At 40.0% G+C, this 25,500-nt stretch overlaps 3 protein-coding genes across 4 annotated transcripts; all 3 read right to left on the reverse strand.

The window, feature by feature from the left end:
* Nucleotides 1-6,737: 6,737 nt before the first annotated feature.
* LOC113127855 (cytochrome P450 3A40) lies at nucleotides 6,738-11,455 on the reverse strand. The gene is made up of 13 exons (XM_026302724.1): nucleotides 11,104-11,455; nucleotides 10,913-11,006; nucleotides 10,472-10,524; nucleotides 10,215-10,314; nucleotides 9,990-10,103; nucleotides 9,577-9,665; nucleotides 9,319-9,467; nucleotides 9,074-9,201; nucleotides 8,928-8,994; nucleotides 8,674-8,834; nucleotides 7,998-8,224; nucleotides 7,703-7,865; nucleotides 6,738-7,333 (listed from the first exon to the last, which is right to left on the reverse strand). The coding sequence occupies exons 1-13, from the start codon at nucleotides 11,172-11,174 to the stop codon at nucleotides 7,244-7,246; spliced, it is 1,506 nt and encodes a 501-aa protein (XP_026158509.1). The 5' UTR covers nucleotides 11,175-11,455; the 3' UTR covers nucleotides 6,738-7,243.
* Nucleotides 11,456-12,494: 1,039 nt separating this feature from the next.
* gpank1 (G patch domain and ankyrin repeats 1) lies at nucleotides 12,495-16,742 on the reverse strand. The gene is made up of 4 exons (XM_026302739.1): nucleotides 15,561-16,742; nucleotides 15,336-15,477; nucleotides 15,162-15,237; nucleotides 12,495-14,200 (listed from the first exon to the last, which is right to left on the reverse strand). The coding sequence occupies exons 1-4, from the start codon at nucleotides 16,002-16,004 to the stop codon at nucleotides 13,759-13,761; spliced, it is 1,104 nt and encodes a 367-aa protein (XP_026158524.1). The 5' UTR covers nucleotides 16,005-16,742; the 3' UTR covers nucleotides 12,495-13,758.
* Nucleotides 16,743-18,175: 1,433 nt separating this feature from the next.
* On the reverse strand, nucleotides 18,176-24,331 carry LOC113127829 (zinc finger protein 14-like). Of its 2 annotated transcripts, none has more exons than XM_026302675.2 (2): nucleotides 23,960-24,331; nucleotides 18,176-22,468 (listed from the first exon to the last, which is right to left on the reverse strand). In XM_026302675.2, the coding sequence occupies exon 2, from the start codon at nucleotides 22,320-22,322 to the stop codon at nucleotides 19,311-19,313; it is 3,012 nt and encodes a 1,003-aa protein (XP_026158460.1). In that variant the 5' UTR covers nucleotides 22,323-22,468; nucleotides 23,960-24,331; the 3' UTR covers nucleotides 18,176-19,310. The 2 variants fall into 2 exon arrangements, with proteins under 2 accessions (XP_026158460.1, XP_033181280.1); XM_033325389.1 differs by lacking the exon at nucleotides 23,960-24,331 and adding an exon at nucleotides 23,796-23,880.
* Between the last annotated feature and the right edge of the window lie 1,169 nt (nucleotides 24,332-25,500).

The following is a 25,500-nucleotide window of genomic DNA, read 5'->3' on the forward strand; positions in this document are numbered from 1 at the left end:
TGGCTTTGCTTTCTCATTTAATAACAGCATCTTACATCACATTAGATGTAATTATTTCCTGTTCAATAAAGCTATAGCTTCTGGACCTATGGAGTATTTGAAAAGAAGGTGATCCCTGGTCTGAAGCCAATGACAGACTGGGTCAGGATTACCAGACAATACCATATGTACATTCATACAAATCCTACTTTTAAATTTGAATTACTGATTTCCATCTTTGTTTTTTTCATGTGCATTTAAAAATACCTTTGTGAATACAGACACAGACAATTATGTACCATGTAATAAGTGATATAAATGTATACTAATTAGCTGACAATATGAAAGAAGGAGGGTGAGTCTAGAAGGCTTAAAGCTTTTAACAAGTGTCAAAATTAAAAGATTTATAATAATGCAGTATTACAATAATGTATTATATTAAATAAAATAACTATGCAACATTAACGAAGCTGGTGACATATTCCATCAGCTTGGGAATGTGACACACGAGAATTGCTGGATGCAACTTCAGCGTCTTCACACTAAACCAGACGTCTTACCTCTCAATATTTTATAACCATATAAAACATACCAGCCAGTGAACACCAGTTTATATAATGACCTGAAACTGTAAACATGGCATAATTAATCATGAAGAACACAGAGAAGCAGAAAAAGCTTGAATGAATAAATTACGTCAGTTTGATATTACACAACCCTTACCCAGTGGCACAAAAAAAAGAAACTCAGAAGTAAATACTGTACCTGGAAATTGATGTCAACTTCCTTCAGTAGCAGCTCTTTGAGACCAGAGATGTCCCCTTCATGGGCACACTGCAATAGCCTGAGCTCCTAGAGCTCCAAGGACCTTTCTGAGGTTCTTGTCTCTTTCTTGGTTGCCTTCACATTTACTACTCCTCTCTCTTTGCCCCACAGCTCCGCTTTAAGCCTGTGGCAGCTCTATGGCCCTGACTCTCCTACTACTTGCACTCACTGACAAATCCTTCCCTTTATCATCATTCATTTTCATAGAACTGCCTGGGGTCCTCCCTAGTACACTGATGGGCCGTTCTATTTTAATGCTAAAAACATCCTGCTGGCTGGCAGGGGTAAATCCTAAAGCAGCCATAAGAAATAAGCTTCAGGTGTAGCAGAATATTTAACCAGCTCAGTTACTTTGGTGATTAAGGAAAGCTGCAATGCTCTTGCTATGGCAGCAAACTGAACAGGCAGGCAATCAATGCCGCATTTCTGTTCGACTATTTACTCCACACTGAGACTGACATTAACTTTATATAGTTGATTATGTACGACTAGTGAACACTATATAAAGGCCCAGTGAACTGCAAGTTAAATGAACTAATCAAAAATGTTTCAACAGCCACAAATAACATGTTTAGCGACGTGACATTAGCTAGCAAGCTAACGTGGCAAACGATACTCTATCACTACTCTGCTTAGATAACGTTAGCATCAGCAACTAAAGGATGACCGACGGAAGATTCAACAGCACATCCTTATTTGGGGAGAGGACTATACTTAGGTCTAGACTTATTAAAACATGGCCGAATGTGTCACTGTCAATGTGGGCATACTCTTTTGGTCAAATAAAACTTTTTTTTTTTTTACTATTCGGTAGCTACAATATGCACTTACCAAATCCGGATCCACAACATTACTATCAATGTGTGTGGACAATAATTGGACTTTTTAAAAGAAGTGGTAATATTTTAATTATTTATTGAAAGAAAACAGCATACTTCTGAACTTCTCATGAATAACATGATGTAAAAGGGAAGTTATTACATTATCAAAAGATTACTCCTTTAACTTAAATAAAAAATATTATAAGCTTGACAATGAATCTACGTCTCCTTTGGATAAATCCAACTGAATAACAGCTATTTCAATTCTCTTAAGAACAGTTAGTTTGTATAACAACTAGGGCTGCATCTATTGATCATTTTTGAAGTTGAGTATTCTACCGAATATTTCAGCACTTACTCGAGTAATCGGATAAAACTGACTTTTGTATTTTTAAACAATAATACTATTGTGTAATGCATGACAGAAACGACAGGTTACCTTGAAATGATGTTACCTTGCTCCGCTGGGTGAGCCACTCTGGTTCACAACTGGATGCTTTCTGTTCAGATGTTGAAGCATTGACGGTGCTGTTGTGGTACACCAGTTCCACTTTACAATACACACACTGTACCTTGTTGTTATCTTTTTTAAGTTTGAAATGATCCCAAACTTTGAACGATTTCTGCCTTTTACGGACAGTTTCGCTCTCTGCCAGCACCGACTTTTGACACGGAAATGCTTGTGCAACAGTGATTATGGTCCGTATGGAACAATGATCCCTAGGCGGAGCAGGTCCGATAACGCAAGTGATAGTAATCAAACGAATCCATCCATCCATCCATCCATCCATATTCTATACCCGCTTTTTCCTGAAAGCCAGGGTCACGGGGATCTGCTGGAGCCTATCCCAGCTCTCTCTCGGGTGAAAGGCAGGGGTACACACTGGACAGGTAATCAAACGAATCCTCCAGGCAAATTACAAATTTTTTGGTAATCGAACTCATCGATTTCCTCGAATATTCCTTGCGGCCTACAACGAAGGTTAAACACAAAATCTTGGTGCTCCTTTTTTTTAAGAGTCCATTCTTAATGAAAATATAGAACTGTAAAGGTCTTCCAATTAAGTGTCTCTTTAAAAAAATCCAAGAAGTCCTTTAAAAGAGAAATAAAACAACACTAGAAAAAGTTATATTATATATATAATATAACGTTATAACGTTCCTAACGTTACTCATCTCTCATGAAACTAGGAAACACGCTTTACCAACTTATACAGCACAACTTATTCATTTTCAGTTCATTTAAAGTGACAACTCGCTTTCTAACCACAGAAGAAACATTAACCAACTCAAACTTCTCACAAAAGTCCGCTTAACAGCTAACTAACTTTAATTGGCGATTAGCTTAATTCGCAACTAGCGTTTAGCATGCTAATATTAATTTGATTGTTAAAACATTACCATATGACAGAAAACGTTACACATGTCAACTATGACTGCTCACCTAACCGAAGAATGTCATACAAGCAGGTTATTTAAGGCTGTGAGTACAGAAAGTAGGCAGCTAACTAGCTAGCTAGCTAGCTCTCACAGGTTCACTATAACACAGCCCAAACTGGTCCGAGCTCGCACTGTCTCATGCCAGTGTATTTGTGCACGAATGGACTGTCGCAAAAGCCACAAAACGTAGCTGTGGTAATTCTTCAGGGGCAATACACAAAGGCTGTTTCCCAATTCAGGAGTCGCATCCTTTGAAAGACTACAAAAGGACTACAGAGGCGCAGTTTACGTAGCCATTATAACCCGCGTAGGCCGAGTAAAGCCGAAACAAAATAACTGTACTGTAGTACAGTACTGTTGTCTCCTATAGATCTCTCTGAATTTACATCAGTAGTTGCTTCATCGAAATCATCAACGTGTCTCTTGGACCCCATCCCGACTAGACTGCTTAAAGGCACCCTGCCATTAATGAACTCATCTTTATTGGACTTGGTAAATTTATCTCTAGTATCAGGCTACGTACCACAGGCCTTTAAGACTGCAGTAATCAAACCTTTACTCAAAAAGCCTAGTCTTGATCCAGGTGTCTTGGCTAATTACAGACCAATATCCAACCTGCCATTTATTTCTAAAATCCTAGAAAAAGCTGTTGCTAAGCAGCTATCAGACCACTTACACAGGAATGAACTATTTGAAGATTTCCAATCAGGATTTAGAGCACATCATAGTACAGAAACAGCACTGTTGAAAGTTACCAACGATCTTCTCTTAGCCTCAGATAATGGACTTGTTTCGATACTTGTCCTCCTAGACCTTAGTGCAGCATTCGACACCATTGACCACAACATCTTATTACAGAGACTGGAGCATGTGATTGGTATCAGAGGAACAGCGTTAAAGTGGTTCCAATCCTATTTATCGGACAGATTCCAGTTTGTTCATGTCCATGATGAACCTTCCACACGAACAAAAGTTAGTTATGGAGTTCCACAAGGTTCTGTGCTAGGACCGATTCTGTTCACCCTGTACATGCTTCCTTTAGGATATATCATTAGGAAGCACTCTATTAATTACCACTGCTATGCGGATGACACTCAGTTATATCTATCTATTAAACCTGTTAACACAAACCAGTTAACCAGACTTCAAGCCTGTCTAACTGACATAAAGGCTTGGATGACCAGTAACTTTTTACTTTTAAACTCGGAGAAAACAGAAGTCATTATATTTGGGCCTAAAAATCTCAGAAATAACTTTTCTAAAATTATAGCTACTCTAGATGGCATAGCCCTGGCCTCCAGCACTACTGTAAAAAACCTTGGAGTTATTTTTGACCAGGACATGTCCTTTAACTCACACATAAAACAAATTTCTAGAACTGCATTCTTTCACCTGCGCAACATTTCCAAAATTAGGAACATCCTGTCTCAAAATGATGCAGAAAAACTAGTCCATGCGTTTGTTTCCTCAAGGCTAGATTACTGTAACTCATTACTATCTGGATGTCCTAATATCTTAATAAAAAGCCTCCAATTAATCCAGAATGCCGCAGCCAGAGTCCTGACAGGAACTAGCAAGAGAGATCATATTTCTCCTATATTGGCTTCTCTTCATTGGCTCCCTGTAAAATATAGAATAGAATTTAAAATCCTTCTTCTCACATACAAATCCCTTCATAATCAAGCTCCTTCATACCTTAAAGACCTCATAGTACCATATTATCCCAATAGACCACTTCGCTCTCAGAGTGCAGGCCTACTTGTGGTTCCCAGAGTTCTCAAAAGCAGAATGGGAGGCAGAGCCTTTAGCTATCAAGCTCCTCTCCTGTGGAACCAGCTCTCAGCCTGGGTTCAGGAGGCAGACACTCTCTGTACTTTTAAGGCTAGACTTAAAACCTTCCTCTTTGACAAAGCATATAGTTAGGGCTGGCTTCTGGCATCCCTTAGTTAGTTATGGTGCTATAGGCCTAGACTGCCCGAGGACCATTGGTGCACTGAGCTCCCCTACCCTACCCCCCCCCCCCCCCCCCCCCCCTTCTCTCCCACCTCATGTATATTCCACCATTGAATGTTACTAACCTTGTGCTCTCTCCCTCCCTCTCTCTCTCTCTCTCTCTGTACCTTCTGCAGGTGTCCCTGGTCCTGGAGCTGTTTATCGCTGATGTGCAGTTACTGGCCCCACCAACTTGCAGTGTCTATTTGTTGTTTATTGTTGCTGTTCTTTTCTCTCTGCTCTATCCACTCACCCCAACCGGTCGAGGCAGATGGCCGCCCAAACTGAGCCTGGTTCTGCTGGAGGTTTTTTTCTTCCGTTAAAGGGAGTTTTTTCCTCTCCACTGTCGCCAAGTGCTTGCTCATAAGGGAATTGTTGGGTTTTTAGTTTTAGTTTTTGTAAAGTGCCTTGAGATGATTTGTATTGTGATTTGGCGCTATACAAATAAAATTGAATTGAAATTGAATAGTATAACTGTTCCCGCCTCTAACACTAACGCTACCACTGAGTTACGAAGCGGCGCTCCTGTCGCCTAGCAACGCTGACAGCTGGCAGTTGGAACACAGCTGGACAACCATGGCCTGCTGATAAAATGTATTAACATTATTGATAATGATGGAGCCACAAATGAGATTATTAAGACATATGTATCCTTTATCATTACACTGGGCCCCAGTAGTGTGTGTGTGTGTGTGTGTGTCTGCAGCTAATGAAAAGTTAAGTTTAAGCTGGCTAAACTCACTTGCTTGTACCCTGAGTGGATTTAATGAAGGAATGCAGTGTCCTTTAGGATAAATAGGATTTATGATACCATTGATACCATTTCTTGAGAGAGAAATAGAGAATTTTGTATGGTGTTCCCAAAGGGAAATACTGCTGTGGGCATCACGTGGGCTTACCCACAGTGGACCCATATGTTTCCTGGGATGGAGCTTGTCAACTATATTTAAATTCAATTTATGACACTACAGACTGTCTCTGACTACCATTATTACATATTACATATATTTTCAGGTCAGAACAGTCCATAGAAATACTTTGTATTTGCCTATACACACATTTATATACTATATATATACTACACTTATTTACTTTTGATTTCCCACATATCATTTGTCCATTTAGACCAAGGTCATTGCTATGATTATTTTTCTTTTCTGTGTTTTTTTTTAACATTTCATTCTGTTTTGTTGCTCGTTTCTTGCTGCTGTTGATTTCATTATATGTCCCCACAGCACCCTTATGTGGACAGTTTGCTTTCACTGCTTCTGCTTTCATTCCATTATTGATTCATTGTCAGAACTTTTTTTTTGTTGTTGTTGTAGCTACAAAACATTTACCTGCAGGGCAGAACCAAAGGGTAAACCTGTGAGACACTCTTTTCTTGTCTATGTGGCACATCTATCAGGCTTAACCCATTAATTCTTCCATCGTGTCTATTGATCACTTAAGAAATGTTATGCTTGTTGTATTCAATCATGTGTAATTTAACTTTGACTTTAAAGCTCATTTGATTGGATTTAATCCTGTTTTGTAATGAAATAGCCCCAAGTGACAATACACTTTGAGAAAAGCTCATTTAGTGTCAAGGCACTCAGCCACATGGTTCTGAGTAACAGCATAGTAAATACACTTTTGGGGGTTTATACTCATTCATTAAATTAACTTCTCACACAACTGTTTCTCATTTGTCAGAGCACAACCTCTTTACATGTACTAATACTAGCTTTATTTTTATGGGTCCTTTCTAAACACAGTTACAAAACATTTGATTATAGAGATACCTAGACAAAAAGGTTTAGAAAAGGCAACATAAACAAAAGACAACAGACACTGATAGTAGGTAGGATAACTGAAATATTGAACCATAATCTCTCCCTCATATTTTTTAAAACTTCTTTGTAAATATCAGAATTTCTTTGTCATACTACTAACCACATTTTAATCATTTATCATACCTAGCAGCTGCTGTAACACTGACTGAAAAATATACTGTATAAGAATCACAGTTATAAGAGAAAATTATACAGTATTTTATTGTAAACGCAAAGCTTTAGAAATGATCTGTTTGTCACTCACATTTAGTAGATAAAAGCTTTGAAAGAAATAAGCAATGAGAATCAACTGCTACAGGCCACAACTCTACAATTTACTAAACATGACCCTGGATCTTTCATCTTGTTTTTCTAACTGGAAGGTAAAGAACGTGGCACCATCTTCAGCTTGATGGGCCGTTTTGGCATTATGAAACCCTGAATGTCCATCTCCAAGGGCACCTGGGAGGAAATTACATATGAAGAAAAACAAAGTGTGAACAAAATCAACTATGCACAAACTGAGCATTGTTACTTCAAATCAACAAACAACTGTTATTATCAAATAAGATTGAAAGCTCATACAAATAACATAGTTTATTAAGTGTGATATGTAACATTTTAGGACAGTTTCCAAATATTAAAGGTGTAAAATCAATGTGCAGTGTCAGGTAGTGACTTTTGATCTTTTGACTGTTGACATGAATCTAATTATGTTATGTAACCCTTAGTCTTGCTGTCAGACTAACCATGAGTAACATTTGGACAGATTTACTCATACACCATAGAAAGCAATTATAAAGTGTGAGCAGATGACATCTGTGGTCTCACCTCTGTCTCCTCACACACAGAGAAACTGTATCTCTGGAGGATCTCCACCATTGCAAGTTTAATTATTTCTAGAGCAAATCGCATCCCAATGCAGTTCCTGGGCCCTGCTCCGAATGGCATGTATGTGTATGGATCAATATTCGCCTTGTTTTCTTTGCTGAACCTGAGTATATATACACACACATATTAATAACAGAGATAATGCAATGACCTGCAGAGCTCAAGTCTTCTCTGTGGGAGGTTTTTCATTTATTAGCTGCTTTGGGAAACCTAAACATACAAATCCTTCCTTTACCTCTCTGGTTTGAACTCGTCGGGTTCGGGCCACAGGTCAGGGTTTCGGTGTATGGGCCATGTGGGGACCATGACAACCATGTCTTTTGGAATCACAACGCCATTGATTTCCACAGTTGCCTTGGCCACACGCTCCAGACGTGGGGCAATGGGATACAGCCGGAGAGACTCATTGACGACACTGTCTAGATACTGCATCTGCATCAGCGGCTGGTACTCAATAGGAGCCTGCACAAACACAGACACTTACATATACATAACCATAAGGAATCCTTGCTCTTGGCACTGGGGAAAAGACCACCTTCTCAAATCTGGCTACGTTAGGACCTACCACGATGCTGGAATGGATCTGAGATTACTAATATACCTGTAAAGTATAATATATAACAGCTGCATTTGTGTGACTTCAAATTGCTAAATAAAATCTTGTAGAAGCACCATATCTTAATCATAATCTGAACATTTCAGCAGTCCATTGAATAGCTGGTTAAACTGATGATAGGAAACATGACCCTAAATTCTTAGTCTGTTGCAAATTTCTATGCTAACACATTAGCCATAGCAACTTAATAAGCTAAGTGTTAATTCCTTTGACCCCATGTGGCTTACAACCAATGATGGCAGTGTTCATTACTTTGCTACCTGGATTGTTTTGTCCTCTCCTATGTCCAACACACCTTGTTAGGGAAGGTGGAGTCAATCTCCTCCTGCAGCTCTTTCATGACATGAGGGTTTGTCGCCAGATTGTAAGCCAAGAAACATAGAGAGCTGCTGCTTGTTTCATATCCAGCAAAGATGAAAATCATAGCTTGAGAAAGGATCTCATGATCATTCAAACCTGATGAGACAGGAATGAGTTAAGACTTCGAATGGTTTGCATTGTGCTTTTGTGTGCATGTACATGTGTAACTGTGTGGCATATGTTATCCACCTTTATCTTGATTTCCTTCGTTGCTTTTCTGGGAGTCCATCATCAGCTGAAGGAAATCCACTCGACTCTGAAAGTATGAACAACTATGATTATATCACTGAATCTACAAATACAGTCTATGTACATACACATATGTGCAGCCATACCGTTTGCTTGCTAGTCTCACGATTAGATTTGATTTTCTTCAGTGCAGTATAAAAGAAGTCTGTCACAGTGCTAGGGAATAAAGAAAACTCCAGCTTCTCCAGTATAGGACCCAAGAAGGGGAAGAAGGCTGCAATTAGAGAGATAGCAACAAAGTGATCAGAGATAGAAGAATTACAGCAACTGTGCTGACTAAACATTCATCTTAAGTTAATTAGCAGCTACAAAAGTTAAACTAATACTGTACCAACAAGGAGGAAGAGTGGGTTTAACAGGTCAAACTTCAGCATCTTCTTGATGTTAGTGACAAAGGGATCTGAGGGGTTGTTGAGCGAGTCTATGTCCACACTGAAGGATGTGCTGGTTACTACATCCATACTGTAGGGTCCAAAGAACCTAAACCACCAAAGAACATAAACTCATCAGATATATTTATCTTTTCAGATTGATGCATTTTCTGGAATTGGTTAAATTATAGTAGTATTTTGGAATACTGTGTTCTTACTCCTTCAGCTCTAAGGGCTCATCCTTGTCGGCCTTCTTTTTCATGCTGCTGATCAGGTTAGCAGAGTGGTGCTTCATTATGTCAAACATCTGAAGCACAGACAGACATAGATGGAGAAGACATTAATACACAACCTTACTGAAGTACTGGGAAATACAATAGAGGAGCTCCACACAAGGACTCAGAGTTCCTGCTATTTCTGTTTGTTTCCTCTAGATCAGTGGTTAGCAATATAGGGTTCAGGATCCTTACCCAGGACCCTTCTGATGACAGCTCCATATGAAGAACATAACCCCACAAGGGCTCAAAACTACACAGCATACTGGAGACCACTGCACTAAAAAAAATCAAATTCCAGTACCGACCTAGGTAGAAATTATTAGAGGTGGTACAGGAGCAGGACAGGGTCAAACCTCTTTCAATCTGCCTGAGGTGAAGGAAGGAGAGAGGACGCTACGGATCCTCTTCCACTGGTCATCCTCGGCAATGCTCACAGCATCATACAATGGCCCATTCAGACGGAAGTTCTGTAACACATTTAGGAAACATCTGCAGTTGAGGACAAGAGTTCAGCTACAAAGCAGTTTTCATAATGAGTGACTGAATGTGTTATATAGCATATGTGTGTGTGTGCGTACTCTGCGGTTAGTGAAGAGACTGTAACACTCCTTTATCAGAACAGTTTTTATCATGGCAGGGTCTGTGATACACAGCACAGGCTGGCGACCATCAAATATGCTAAAGGTGATAAGAAGAGAACATGTGTAAAGGCACATAAAGCAGAGTGTGATATTCACTATAAAGCAGGTTTAAAGCACTTTAAATACAAATATCCAGATACTGTATGCATGCAGAAACATATCTAAACATAGTACTGTACAACATGCAGACTTACCCCCATGTTTTCCCATATTTCTTGAAGCACGCTTCATCAAAAGTAGTAAATCCCTAAGTATAAGAATAATTATATGCAGATTATGAACTGAACATTTTAAATTCAATCCACACTTCATTTAGACATGTTAGAAATCTTATATAGAATACTATATTAATATACGTCACCCATTGACAATAATAACATGTTAAATTTTGAAGGATATTTGAAATAGAACTAGAATTTTAAAACATAAATAATACCTAGAGTATCCAGAGTTTTAGCCATTATTGCTAAAATAAGAACTTTCATAGTCAAAATACAACTGAAACACTTATGAATTAAAAGGTAACTTGTTACATTTTAAGTCTTAAATCAAAAGTTTATATTACTGTTTGGTGTCCCGTTACTTTTGTCTATAAGTCTGTACAGTATCTCGTGTTTTAAATTATATTTACCAACCTTTCTATATGCCAGCATAGTGCCAAAAAGAGGGACTGGTTTGGGACCAGGAATGCCCATTCTTTTAAATACTCCATATGGCCAATAGGCATATCTGAAAAAAGTAAAAATAAATAAATAAATAAAATCACAGGTAGAAATAATGGATAGATTTTAAATGATCATATATGCACAGATGTTCTTAGACTTACACAAGGATCAGTGTGATGAGGGCAACCAGGAGGGTCCATGTCTCAGCAGAGAAGTAGAAGTTGTAGCCCATTTCTGCACGTTTCCTCTTTTCTTTCAGTGGTTATGCAAGTTTCTCTGACGCTCCTAATCACCAGCTTTTATATCCTGGTGCAAAGACCTTTTGCATGCGTAAGGTAAGTGTGTCAGAGTTTAGCCAATGGCAGCTGTGAGGTTAGGTGAATAATTGACAGAGTAGGATTTATAATAATTTGTATTAGATCTGTTAGCTGTGACACTGAAATCTTGTGACTTAAATTGTTTTACTGCAATAGTTAAGAAATAAAACACAAAGTTAATCAAAACTGTTTCAAGTAACATTTGATATTTTTTAGTTTTGTGTGTAACCTAACTTATAGTTTGAACGTTCCAAGCTCAAGGTTACAATAATGAACTTCCATTCTTTCATGCCTCACACTATATTTCTTTATTTTAAGATAAAAGAGAAACAGTGTTTAATCAAGAAACACTATGAACTACTACTATTTAATGTTTTTGTAGCTGTAAGTAGGACATGTATGTATGTTTGTATGTATTTATTCCCAAATCTGTACTCACAAAAACATGTCTAGGCATATACCTGCATGCGTGCCTGGCAGAAACTCCTTCAACTTTGTTTTCTATCACAGTATTGTGTCATTCCTCACTGGAGGTAAGGGGTTACAGTCTTATGTAACAGTAGGCGGAGAGAGCCCGCCTTCTATACAGTACATACAGTCACTTTTCAGTGCTAAACAGGGATCACACACTGGTCAAGTACAGCATAGTCAATAGCTTTCTACTTTCTTCTCTTTCAAAAAATGGATTCCACTGATCACATTTATCTGTAATCTAAGGCTCAGGGATTAGTTGGAATTGGATGATTTCGATCAGAGTTGTGGCTTCGCTTTCTCACGGTGTCTTATAGACAAAATCTACCCCGGTCCAAAGCCAATGACAGACTGGGCCAAAGTAATCAACCCAGTTCCTTTTAGCTGTAAAGTTTCAGTACTAATTACTGTTCCACGACATGCTGCTTTTTCAAATCGGTATTAAAAAGGTCAGAAATTATCATGGGTAAACACATTTAAACACGAAAAGACACCTTATTACATAGTTTATGTGCTCAATGACCAAATGACAACACTTGCATGATGTAATGTAATACAATGTGCGTGATGACTCAGGCTGTACTTTGTCATGGTGTTGTATTGCACCACAATTAACGAAGTTGCACAAAGTCTATGTTTTTGGAGTGCTTTAGAATCTGTAGAAAACATAAGTACTCTCTCAGTAGTCATAAAGCTTTGATGACCACAGCAAGGTTACTTTTCTTTATTGAACCTGGACTTTGAAATGAAAATGGAGGCCTGTCTGAGCTCCCATGTTGTATCACACAAGGTTTTAATGTGCCTGATATGGTCAAACCCCAACATGTTACCAGAGAAAAGAGCCTGTGAGACATGGACACTCTAGACTGATTAAAGAATCTATTTTTACTGTTCTAAATGAAAAAGCAGTAGTCAGTGACTTACAGATTTGAGACGTGCACTAATATGTGACTCACCAGTCATACATGAGCAAGAGTGTTAAAATAGAGGAGAAGGTACCTGGAGCAGCTCTAAAGAGATAGCTCACAATCAGTCTGTTGTATAAGATATTCTACAATCAAAATCCATAAGCAAATGGTTGCTGTAGGCACTCGAGAATTACTGGATGTGACTTAACTGTCTCTGTACAAAACAAGACGTTTTACCTCTCAAAAGTATTTTATAACCATATACAAGATACCAGCCATTAAACACTGGTTTTATATAATGCCCTGAAACAATGAACATAGCATATCTAATCACACAGCGCAAGCAGAAGCACAAAAAGGTTGAATGAATTAATGAATGAATTATGTCATAGTTTGACATTAGACAACCATTAGCCAGAGGCTGAAACTCCATCCATCCATCTTCTTCTGCTTATCCATGTCACGGGGGCAGAAGCCTAAGCAGGGATGCCCAGACTTCCCTTTCCCTGGACACTTCCTCCAGCTCATCTGGGGGGACACTGAGGCGTTCCCAGGCCAGCTGAGTGACATAGTCCCTCCAGCGTGTCCTGGGTCTTCCCCTGGGCCTCCTCCTGGTGGGACATTCCCGGAACACCTCCCCAGGGAGGTGCGCAGGAGACATCCGGTACAGATGCCCGAGCAACCTCATCTGGCTCCTCTCAATGTGAAGGAGCAGCGGCTCTACTCCAAGCTCCTCCCAGGTGACCGAGCTCCTCACCTTATCTCTAAGGGAGCGGCCAGCCACCCTGCGAAGGAAGCTCATTTCAGCCGCTTGTATACGAGATCTTGTCCTTTTGGTCATGACCCAGAACTCATGATCATAGGTGAGAGCTGGCAGAAACTGATTCCAAAAATGGATGCATAATTGCCTTTGAGGCAGAGCCCTGATATTTATATTGCGCTCAGTAGAAAAAAAACTCGTAGCAGCTTTATAAATATTGTCCCTTTGAAGTAAAAAAAACAGGACTGACTTATCCTCATAAATAATATTTTGAAACATCTTTATTGTTCTGATATTTTAGAGATAATTTTAGGGGGGTTTGTGGCAGAGGGCCTGTAGTAAAGTCTGGGCAGGTGGCTGTCAAAGATAAAAAGAGGCACGAAAATCTCTTTCCCAGTTTTTATCTTTTTGCTCTTTTCTCAAACTTTCTTGCTTCCGCTTCCCTTTTCCTACCCTTTCCTCCTTATCCTTGGATGGTTGTTTTACAGCATCAAGATCCCTGGCCTGGAAGTGAGTAATTTTTGCCATTTTTGTCTGTCCAAACCCCAGACCTTTCAGGTCTCTCTTCAACACAGTTGGCACTGGCTGTGTGGGCCCCTCTCCTTCTGGCCCCAGTCCTGTACCTGGTTTCCAGCCACAACGAACCATCATCTTGTAGCTGTTGCTGGAGGGGGGGAGACAGTAGTAGGGGGTGGGTGGAGGACGTCGCAGGCTGAACTGATGCAGAGTGGAGGACAGATGTGATGAGACGCTGCTGCTATACCTAATACTACACACATCACACCACTGAGGCTGGGGGGCACTGGAAACAAACAGAAGAAGAGGCAACATTAGGGAAGACAGAAATATTAAATGAACTTCACATTTTTTCTGTCATTCCTCCTGTTCATACTGGCCAACCCTTTCTAATGTGCTTCCACCATCAGTGAAGATGGACAAAATCCTGTGCAAATAATTTAATTTTTTGTCAGCAGCTAGCAGTTCAAAAAATTCAAATGAAATGGGGATCTTCTTTGATTTTAGTTAGTGTCTCCCTGCTGAGCTGCAACATCAGGATACTGACAAAGAAAGAATTCTGTCCCAAAAAGAAAAGCAATTTTAAAAAATATATCTTAATTTGTAGCACAAGCAAAAAAAGAGTTTTGCCACTGACCACTTTAACACCTCATTAGAAAACGAAATTTCACTCTCCTAAGAAAACTGAAATGATGCATATGTGTATATTGTTTTAAAACAGACTCAAACCTATGATTTAAATTAACAGCCAACAGTCATTCCCAAGCTACTAAGCTACAGTGAAACAATATTTCATTTATAATCAGGAAATCGTCTTAAAACCAGGCTAACTATAACATTTAAAATAAAACACAATAAAATCCAAGATTGGCTTAACTTTCCTGCACACACTCCCTGACTATAGGCTCTACTATCATGCAAAATTTCAGTTTTCTGTGTACAGTAGATGTAGTAAGCAAGTATGCAGTATTAACCAGATGTTTTAAGATTTACACACTGAAGGTCATTTTAGAAATGGTCAATTCTGCAGGTTTTAATCTAGACTGAGGGCTGAATTGGAGAGAATAACATTTGTTAACCCATTTTACAAGTTTTAGATTGGAAATCAACACAGCCCCATCACATATTTCCCAACACCCATCATAACATTTGCCACCTTTCCAAACGCCTGCTGTACGGCTTCTTTCTCAGCTCAACATCTGAGGTAACTTACATCTGCAGAGGAAGAAGAGGAAGAAGAGCCTAACCTGCTTTCTGTTTGTGTGAATCTCTGTGTACTCCTCCCATAGCTCTCCAACTCCTCCAACACATCAGTGTGGCCCGCTGGGGACACAAATAGACATTGATGAGTCTACTTTCACTGTACATCCAAAGGCAGATATATTAATCAGAGATTCCTAGTGAGAGATGCATTGCTATACCTTCCTGTGCCAGGTCCTGGGCATCCCTGCCCTGTGTATCGACCACTCCAACCCAGGCCGCTCCGTGTTGCAGCAGCAGTCTCACTGCAGCTCTTTGTCCTGACCAGCTTGCACACATGATGGCTGTCCAAAAGAAAGTATCCTGGAGGGGAGACCACAAGCCCATAAAGCAAATACAAATAGTATATTTCATTAAAAAACGACACTCAGAAGTAAACACTGTACCTGGAAGTTAATGTCAACTCCCTTCAGGAGCAGCTCTTTGAGGCCAGAGATGTCCCCCTCATGGGCACAGTGCAATAGCCTGAGCCCTTGGAGCTCCATGGACCTTTCTGAGGTTCTTGTCTCTCTTTCTTGGTTGCCTTCACTTTCACTACTCCTCTCTCTTTGCTGCCCCACAGCTCCACTTTGACCCTGTGGCAGCTCTATGGCCCGGACTCTCCTACTAGACTCCCTGATCTTCGGTCTAGTCCGACGCTGTCTGTCATTATCCTTCCTAATACTTGCACTCACTGACAAATCCTTCCCTTTATCATCATTCATTACATTTTCATAGAACTGCCTGGCGTCCTCCCCACTAAGTGCACTGCTTGTTTTACATCTGGGCCGTTCTCTTTCAATGCTAAAAACATCCTGCTGGCTGGCAGGGGTAAATCCTAAAGCAGCCATAAGAAATAAGCTTCAGGTGGAGCGGAATATTTAACCAGCTCAGTTACTTCTGTAAAAGTCAGTTTGAGTAGCAGACTCTTATTTTCATTAAGGAAAGCTGCAATGCTCTTGCTAAGGCAGTAAACTGTTAACAGGCAGACAATCAATGCTGTTTTTCTGTTCGACTATTTACTTCACACTGAGACTGACATTAACTTTATATAGTCGATTATGTACGACTAGTGAACACTGTTTAAAGGCCCAGTAAACTGCAAGTTAAATGGACTCACATCAAAAATGTTTTAATAGCCACAAATAACATGTTTAGCAACGCTAGCAAAACGTTAGCTAGCAAGCTACTAACACTACTCTGTTATGTAGCGGTTTTCTGACTGAAACATAATTCCCGATAATGCATTTGACCAAATATAATTTACAGTCCATCCATTTACCTAATCAAATATAGCTGGCAGCCTTTACATCCTTACATAAATAGTTAAGCTAGCCAACTGTGAGCTTATGGTATAACTAGTCGAGCTTTAGCTAACGTTAGCCTAGGTTAGCTTCAGCATTATCTTATGGGTACACGGAAGCTTAATATAAAACGGTTTAACAAATGTAAACACAAAAACCTAACTCGGTAACATTACCTAAGGTAGGTTCCTTGAAACCATTACCCCCCCCAATCAACTACTTAACTACTGTCTAAAATAATATGAGCGCTACCTCAAGCTAACATTTGTTGTCTTCCTGTTTATAAACAACGTGGCTAATCTACCTTTACTAACGGTGACTGCTGCCACCTGTCGGTGTGGATGTTGTCTTCTCTTAGTAAAAGTACAATCTATACTGTCAGGGGTGAAAGTATTTAATACATATGAAGTATTTTCTCTCTGGCGATGCTGGTATTACTTTCTTTATCCTGAAAGAGGTGAGTTGGGAAAGTCAAGTTATATATATATATAGTTATATATACACACACACATTGTCCAGTAATCACTTTCAAAATATTTAATTTATTCATATGTGTTTATTCACAATGAGGCTATACCAGTACATCAGGCTTTCTGAGTGAGAGTTCAACAAGAAGCCAAGAAATATATTCCATATAAATCACAGTATCAATGTGACATAATTTGTATGTGGTATAATACTTGATGTGTGATGGTACAACACTGATCTATTGGTGTGTATAGTATAGTTTTACGAATAAGGTGAAGTGGGTACAATACAGGTATTGAGACAACCCTGACTGGGACAGCACTGTGCTCACGTGCCTGTTGTGTTGGGCTGTGTGTGGTCAAACTCCAGAATTGATTTTATGCCCTAGTCTGCTCCTACAGCAAAGTTTGTCATAGTAGGAAAAGAAAAGGTGTTGATATTAATGGTTCAGCTCTATTCAAGTGTTGCAGTAAGTCATGACAGTGAGCCAGCATGCACATTAACAGGAGCCCAACACTGAAGCAGCTATAATTCAGCCATAATAAATTGACGTCTGTGACATATCAAAGTGTCCTTTGTGAAGTTGGTCATGTAGCTTGTCACACAGACCTGTATCTTATTCAACTGTAACATTTACATTCAATTTATGAGACCACAGACTGACTACCATCTCACTACCATTATTACATATTACATAGATTTTCAGGTCAGAACAGTCCATAGAAACACTTTGCATTTGCTTATGCACACATGTATATACTTATTTACTTTTACCTTGATTTCCCACATATATCTCCATTGAGACCATGGTCATGGCTATGATTACTTTTCTTCTGTCTTTTAATTTAATTCGGTTAGCGAACATTTTGTTTTGTTGCCTGTTTCTTGCTGCTGTTGATTTCATTATATGTCCCCACAGCACCCTTATGTGGACAGTTTGCTTTCACTGCTTCTGCTTTCATTCCATTATTGATTCATTGTCAGAACTTTTCTTTTCTTTTAGTTGTTGCAGCTATAAAACATTTACCTGCATGGCAGAACCAAAGGGTAAACCTGTGAGACACTCTTTTCTCGTCTATGTGGCACATCTATCAGGCTTAACCCATTAATTCTTCCATCGTGTCTATTGATCACTTAAGAAATGTTATGCTTGTTGTATTCAATCATGTGTAATTTAACTTTGACTTTAAAGCTCATTTGATTGGATTTAATCCTGTTTTGTAATGAAATAGCCCCAAGTGACAATACACTTTGAGAAAAGATCATTTAGTGTCAAGGCACTCAGCCACATGGTTCTGAGTAACAGCATAGTAAATACACTTTTGGGGGTTTATACTCATTCATTAAATTAACTTCTCACACAACTGTTTCTCATTTGTCAGAGCACAACCTCTTTACATGTACTAATACTAGCTTTATTTTTATGGGTCCTTTCTAAACACAGTTACAAAACATTTGATTATAGAGATGCATAAACAAAAATTAATTAAAAAAGGCAACATAAACAGAAAAATTGTGATAGTAGGTAGAATTGAAATACCGAAACATAATCTTTCAAATATCTTAGTGTCATCATCTTTGTGTGAGAGGCCCACGTCCCTAATCAGCCTGTAAATGACTGCAGACCTTAGAAAGACCAGATGTAAAGAATTCATACATCAGTCACCAGTATGAGATTTGTTAAAACTAGGATGCTTGAAAGACAGAGAGGTGAGAGAGATGAGCTCAAAACAATAAACCTTAATAGAGAAGTTTATATGTACTGTGATGTAGTGATTTCTTGAAGTCCAGGTATGACACTTGCAGAAAACATTAAAACAAGAACACAAAAGAACAGTTACTACACAGAAAAATATTTGACACTAGCACAGTGGTTTTGCTTGTTTTCTCATCATTTGGTAACGTTTGACAACATAAGCACATTGCAGTTATTTATGCAAAATTAATTCATGGCTGTTAGTGTTTAGACATTCAACATTTGAAATGCCTGAATTATTTAACAAGGGCTTTTGTAGAATATAACTCAGACTAAATCATCCCACGCCCTAACAAAAATATTATCCATGTATGACAGAGATATTGATCAAAAACCACTTCATTGGTGATTTTAAGGCTGTATTCTGGATTTTAGTTTAATTTTTTTAATAATCCAAACATTAACATAATCGCAACTTTTATGATAGCTTAGTGTTCATGGTAGCCTGAATATGCCAAACTTAACCTTTCAACTTATTTTGGTCTTTTATTCTTTTTTAAATAACGTGACAAAAATCAGACTCACAGTTGAATCTTAATGCTTTAGACCAATACAAACATAAAACACTGGTATGATAACTGAAAAGCAAAACCAAAGCTTCAGTGGAGTTATGTTGCTACAATATCTACTTAGTGATATTTGCTGATGTGTCTGTTTCTGTCCCCAGTCTGTGTAAATGTCTGTCCACAGTGAGGGCAGGAATATGGTCTCTCCCCTGTGTGTATCCTCATGTGGACATTCAGTTTGTCTTTGCTAATAAAGCGTTTGTTGCAGCAGGTGCACATGTACGGTTTATCCCCTGTGTGATACCTCTGGTGCATCTTCAGCTCCGTCATACGACCGTAAGTCCTGCCACACTCGGGACACTTGTAAGTGGGCCGCACCTCCATGTGCTGCCTGCTGTGCAGACGTAGCCCGCTAGATGATCTGAAGCTCTTGCTGCACTGGGAGCACTGGAAGGGTTTCTCATCGGTGTGAATGTGGATGTGTAACTTGAGGCTGGCGGCGGAGGGGAAACCGTTGCCACAGATGGAGCAGAGGTGAGGTCTCTCACCGGTGTGGATGCTCAGGTGCTTGTCCAGCTTGTTCTTGTTCAGGAAAGTCCTGCCGCAGATGGGGCAGTTCAACGGCTGCTCTCCCTCGTGTGAGCTCATGTGTTCTGTCAGCTCCATCAGCGTGGAGAAAGCGTAATCACACCGTGTGCACGAGTACGGCCTCTCCTTCTTGAACTTCCTGTGTTTGAGGCAGTGCTGCTCCAGATCCTCCTTCTCCTTAAAGGTCTCAATACAACAGGTGCACTGGTAGGGCCTTTCTTCGATATGAGTCCTCAGGTGATATTTCAAAGCTGTTAACTGTAGAAAGACACTGTCACAGTGTGGACACCTGGATTCCCTCCTGTTGTGGACCATTACGTGCCTCTTGTAATGAGAGAGCTTGCTGAAGTGTTTGCGACACAACGAACAATAATACTGTTCATCTTGGTGGCCTTGCTCGTGTTTCTTCAGCGCATATTCAACCTTAAACTTCTTCCCACAGGTGCTGCAGGTGTAAGACTTTTCATGAACCCCCATGTGAGACTCTAGTTCTTCTGGACTGTTGAAGGTTTCATTGCATTTTGGGCAAGTGCCATTGTTTTCTTTCACATGAATTTGCAGATGTTTGTTTAGATCTTCTGGGAAGGCGAAGTTCCTCTGACAATCAGGGCATGTGTAACACTCGCTGTTTGTTGCTTTGCGGTGGGTCACTATGTGTCTTTTCAAATGATACATTCGACCAAATACTTTGCCACAATCGCCACAGACAAGGCTTCGAGGATTAGAATCAACTTTCTTGTGTAATTTAAGATGATTTGCAAGTGCAGACTTCTCCTTGAACTGTTTATCACATGCCAGACATGTCAGGCCTTCATCTGCATGAGTCTTCTTGTGAGCTTTCAGTTCCAGCCAGGTACTTAAACTTTTCCCACATTTGGAGCAGAGGTACTGGCCCAGACTGTGCTGATTCCTCAGGTGCCGGGTCATGTGATAGGACTGGCTGAAGGTCAAAGCACAGATTGGGCAGGTGAAAGGTTTTTCTTTAGTGTGTGTCCTCATGTGTCTGGCGAGTTTGTTTGGTCCTCTGAATCCTCTGCCAACACAAATGGGACAGAAATGTCCTTTTATTTTAGTCTTAGAGGGAACTTTTTGTTTTTTACTGCCTCCATCTTGAGATTTAGCTCCATCTGTGTCTTTTGTTTTAACATCAACATCAGGTCCTTTATCCTGACAATTATCATTACCTGAGTCAGCATTATCTTCAGCAACAATTTCATTACAATCATCACTCTCTTCGTCCTTCTTACTTGATTTATTCAGATCTTGGTTTTCCACCTCATCAGTTTCCTGGAGACTCTGCTCCTCAGTTTGTGTAGCATGATATTTGCTGTGTGAAGTGAGGTGACAAAAAAAAGAATCAGTGTTAGTGAAATTTTTTGGACAGTCAGGACATGACAGGACTTGTGACATGTGTGTTCTCTTGTGATTTTTAAGCTCTGCAAAGCTCTCTAAACTTTTCCCGCAGGTAGAGCAGACATGTTGGCCTGCACCATGCTGGTTCCTAAGGTGTCGTGTCAGGTGGTACGACTGGCTGAAGGTCACAGTGCAGACAGGGCAGGTGAACGGTTTCTCCTTTGTGTGTGTCCTCATGTGTCTGGCGAGTTTGTTTGCATCTCTAAAGCATCTGTTAATACAGATAGGACAGTAGGGGCCTTTTAGGTTGGTCGAAGAGACGGCAAAGTCTTCATCATAATCTTCCACTTTATTTCTGGTTCGAGCAGGATTAGTCTCCACAGCACTCCTATCTTCATCATTATCACTGTAATACATCTTATCATTGCTGTAATAGTAGTTGTCTTTGTAGCTGGATGATGTTGAGATTTTAGTTGATTGTGGTTTTGTTTTTGTCCTTTTCTCCCCACGGCGAGGACGCCCTCTTTTAGCCTTTCTGTGAACAGGTGGGTCAGAATCATCTCCAATATCCACACTGACCTCATGAAAATCAAATAGCTCTGATTCATCTAATGTAGATTCTACCTCTTTGCCAATAACCAACGCTGTGGCCAAGGTCACAGTTTCCCTCTTTAACAGAAGCTTCTCCTTGAGTTGTGGGCAGTTTGTTTTGTCAATCAGGTGATCCAAGATAAGTTTATCTTGTAAGTTTCCATAGTTGCAAGGCCTCAACAGTTCTTCCAAAGCAGACACAAACTGATCTACAGTCTCTCCAGGCATCTGACCCCTCTGGTGAAATTTAAGGCGGTACATCTGGGTGTTGGGATCTGAGGCAAAGTAATCTGTCAGCACTGAGATGGCTGCTGCGTATGTGGTTTCACCCTGGATCAGTGTTGTGAAGACATGCTGCCCCTCCAGACCAAGGCAGTTCTGTAAAAGAGCACGCTTAGTGGAGTCGACAAGTTCGTTTTCACCAAGCGCTTCAACGTAGTGTTCAAAAGCTCTAAGCCACTTATGCCAAAGCATGGCTGGTTGACTAGGGACAGGTAAGAAAGGTGGTGGTGGGGACAGGATTATCAGGAGTGGCTCTGGCAATGGCTCCTGTTTCTCCTGTTTCATCACCACCTCATCTACTTCCACAGTCACGTCACCCATGGTTAGTGGTGTGTGGTTTTTTCCACCAAGGCTAATTTTATTTCTTTATTGACTCAAGTAAGAGTCTCTGAATTAAGATGTCACCCTCTTCAGTCTGTGTCCAGGCTCCTGATGTTTCATTCCAGTCTGGTTAGCCGAAGAAAAAACTGGAGAAAAAAAAACAAAACGTTAGTTTGAGTCTGGGTATGTCATTTCTTTTTGTTGCACTGACTCATCCATTTTAAAACCGAAAATAAGGACATTGACGACACTGGACATCAATATGTGACAAATATAGTTGATCAATTTTCCACTCCATTGTAAATGGCAGAACATTCATAACTAATGCAACAGAGACAGATATCCAAACTTTTAGTGCCTAAACGATCACTGGACAAAAATACCATATCCTACATTTCCCATAATGCAACTTAATGGCACCTTTTTGTTACACCCACTCTGCCTGCTAATCTATATTTTTATTTTTCAAACTCCACAACTCTTTTCCTATTTAATCAATAAATATGTCTACAGTTCCCAAATCCGATTTACTGGGTGAGAACATCGTTTTAAATCTGACTGTTAAAAAAAATGCTTCATTTTTATAATTATCAGAATCTACCAATCCCAAGCAGCTAAAGGAAACTACAAAATCAAGGTTTCAGAGGTTAAAAACTGACGGCGTTTTTCACTGATTCAGGATTTTTCTATGTTGCTGCCAAAACTTTGTATAAAGTTAATTAATAGATAAGAAAGTCAGATCATTAGTTTTGAGCAGCCTCTCATTCCAGCATTTGTGCAAGTGTAGTGGATACTGGGATATTATTATTTACACAGTGTCATTATCAACAATCAAAACTCCTCCACCTCAAACAAGCAAGAACATTTTTACAGACTCAAAAACCATGTCCAATATTTGCTTCTGACATTTTGTATTTGTACTTTACACAACCTCAAAGATGCAGCTGAATGTAAATGAGCAGACTTTGATTTTTGGAAGATAAACAAGTTATTATTTATCCGTTTGTGTGTCTGTGTGATCAGGATGTTTTTGCACAAAGCCACACATCGAAATGAGGGAAAATACTTTTAATACCACCACACATTTAGGACAGGCCGACCTACTGAGGCTGTAACTAGTGGGGCCCTGTCAGTGGCAGTGCGTGCCTGGGGGCCCTGTCAGTGGCAGTGGGTGCCTGGGGGCCCTGTCAGTGGCAGTGGGGGCCATGTCAGTGGCATTGGGGGCCTGGGGGCCCTGTCAGTGGCAGTGGGGGCTTGGGGGCCCTGTCAGTGGCAGTGGGGGCCTGGGGGCCATGTCAGTGGCATTGGGGGCCCTGTCAGTGGCAGTGGGGGCCTGGGGGCCCTCAGGGATTAATGATGCAGATGTTTCAGGGGCAGGCGCTGCAGGGTCCCTGCGTTTAACGAAATGAAACAAAAACACCATGAACTTTAATATGAAAAGAATCAAATCAGTATTTGAGAACTAACTACAACTCCAGACACTGTGAACGCGTTTGGACCGGACACGTCTCACGGGGAGCCCGTCCACCCTCGACCGCTGACACACGGGGAACATGCACAGATACAGCTGCAGAGGAAAGAAGGCGTTTTGAACTGAGCATGAAGCAATAATCGAGGAGGAGGAGACGAAAACTCACCAAACCAAACAAGTCACGACGTGCGCGGACCGACGGTGACAGAGCTGCGGATCCCGTCTGTCTGCGGCCACGGCTCAGTGCGGCGCCGCAGGGCGGGTGTGTGGTGGCTACTGCTGCGATACTACACCACAACATTTAGCGAAAAACAAAGAATGAAGTAAAAATATATCCGCCATGCTGATAGTCTTTCTTCCGGACACCACAGCAGCTCCGCAGGGTCTGTTTCACCGCCGCCACAGCGCCCCCTGCTGCCTGGGCGACACACGACAGCGCCCAGAGCTCAGACTGCAGATACACAGACTGATGGGAACAGACTCATCTGAAAAAAAACAGGCCCCTGGACACAAGAGACACAAACCACTGCGACGCCTGTGTCTTTCTTTCTTGTTGATCGTATCTGCTGCACAGACCTATTTACTTTTAGCTGCTTCTTGGTTTTTGTTCTGGTGGTCTGTAGTCTCTCTTTGCGTCTATTTTTAGCTGTTTTGCATATTTGTGTTTTTTCTGGTTGTTGTCTGATTTGCATAGGTTTCTAGTTCTTCTGCGCCCATGATGGTTGACTGTTTTTTTTCTTTCAGTGACATTTAGCAGGTGAAGCCCATGGGCCTGTGCCTTTTTCAGTCATGACAGTTTCCTCTCATCATCAATGAAGTGATTAAGTATTAATTTTAAAGATAGATAAATCAGTTTTTTTGACCTAGAAACTAATTGCAAAACCCACTTCAGGCTGGGACCATTACCATTTGATTGTAATAAAAGTAATATACAGTTTATGAACTAAAGAAAAGTAGATTTAGAGTCAAGTTACTACTTAAATTTCCACACTGTGGGACTAAAGGTTTATCTTATCTTAAAGGGCTTGTTTTATCTGGACATTAGTCTTTAACTAGAATTATTGCCTTTCTCCCACAAACAATAAATTTCACATCACATCAGCAACTGAAGGGTAATTCTCATTTCTCTCCTCTTGGTAACATCCCACACGATTGTTCTTAGTGGTCTCATCAGGTTTAATTAGGGAGAATGAAAATAATGAGATATGATTTATATAAAATTATGACATCCCATTTCATTACAGTTGCACTGATGACTTTCATTACTGTTAATGATTGCTATGCTAATTAGTGTGTCAGTTATTAGAGGCCCTGAAGCAACATATAAAGTATTTATCAGGAATTGGGATGAGCCCTGTGTGGAACTAGAGTTTATTTTCATGTCACATCTATCGTGAACGGCTCAGATCACTATTGTAGTGCTTCAGTGCACTGTAAACAATGTGTTTTTAATGAGATATTCTTGATTTATCATATACTACATATTTTACACAAAAAACCCCTAAATTCTAAGTAAGTGAATGAAATTCACCTTTTGAGCAGTGATAAATGCTGCAAACTTTACAGGATCATTTTTAAGCACCACAAATAAATTATCATTCATCAAAATTCGTATTTGGATGGAGGCAGGAAGTTAAAAAAAATATATTTAGAAACTTAGACAAATGAAACCCAAGTTATCTATGCAGCTACACACCATGTGTAATT

The sequence above is a fragment of the Mastacembelus armatus genome, chromosome 1 (genome assembly GCF_900324485.2).
Source record: "Mastacembelus armatus chromosome 1, fMasArm1.2, whole genome shotgun sequence".
Classification (NCBI taxonomy): domain Eukaryota; kingdom Metazoa; phylum Chordata; class Actinopteri; order Synbranchiformes; family Mastacembelidae; genus Mastacembelus; species Mastacembelus armatus.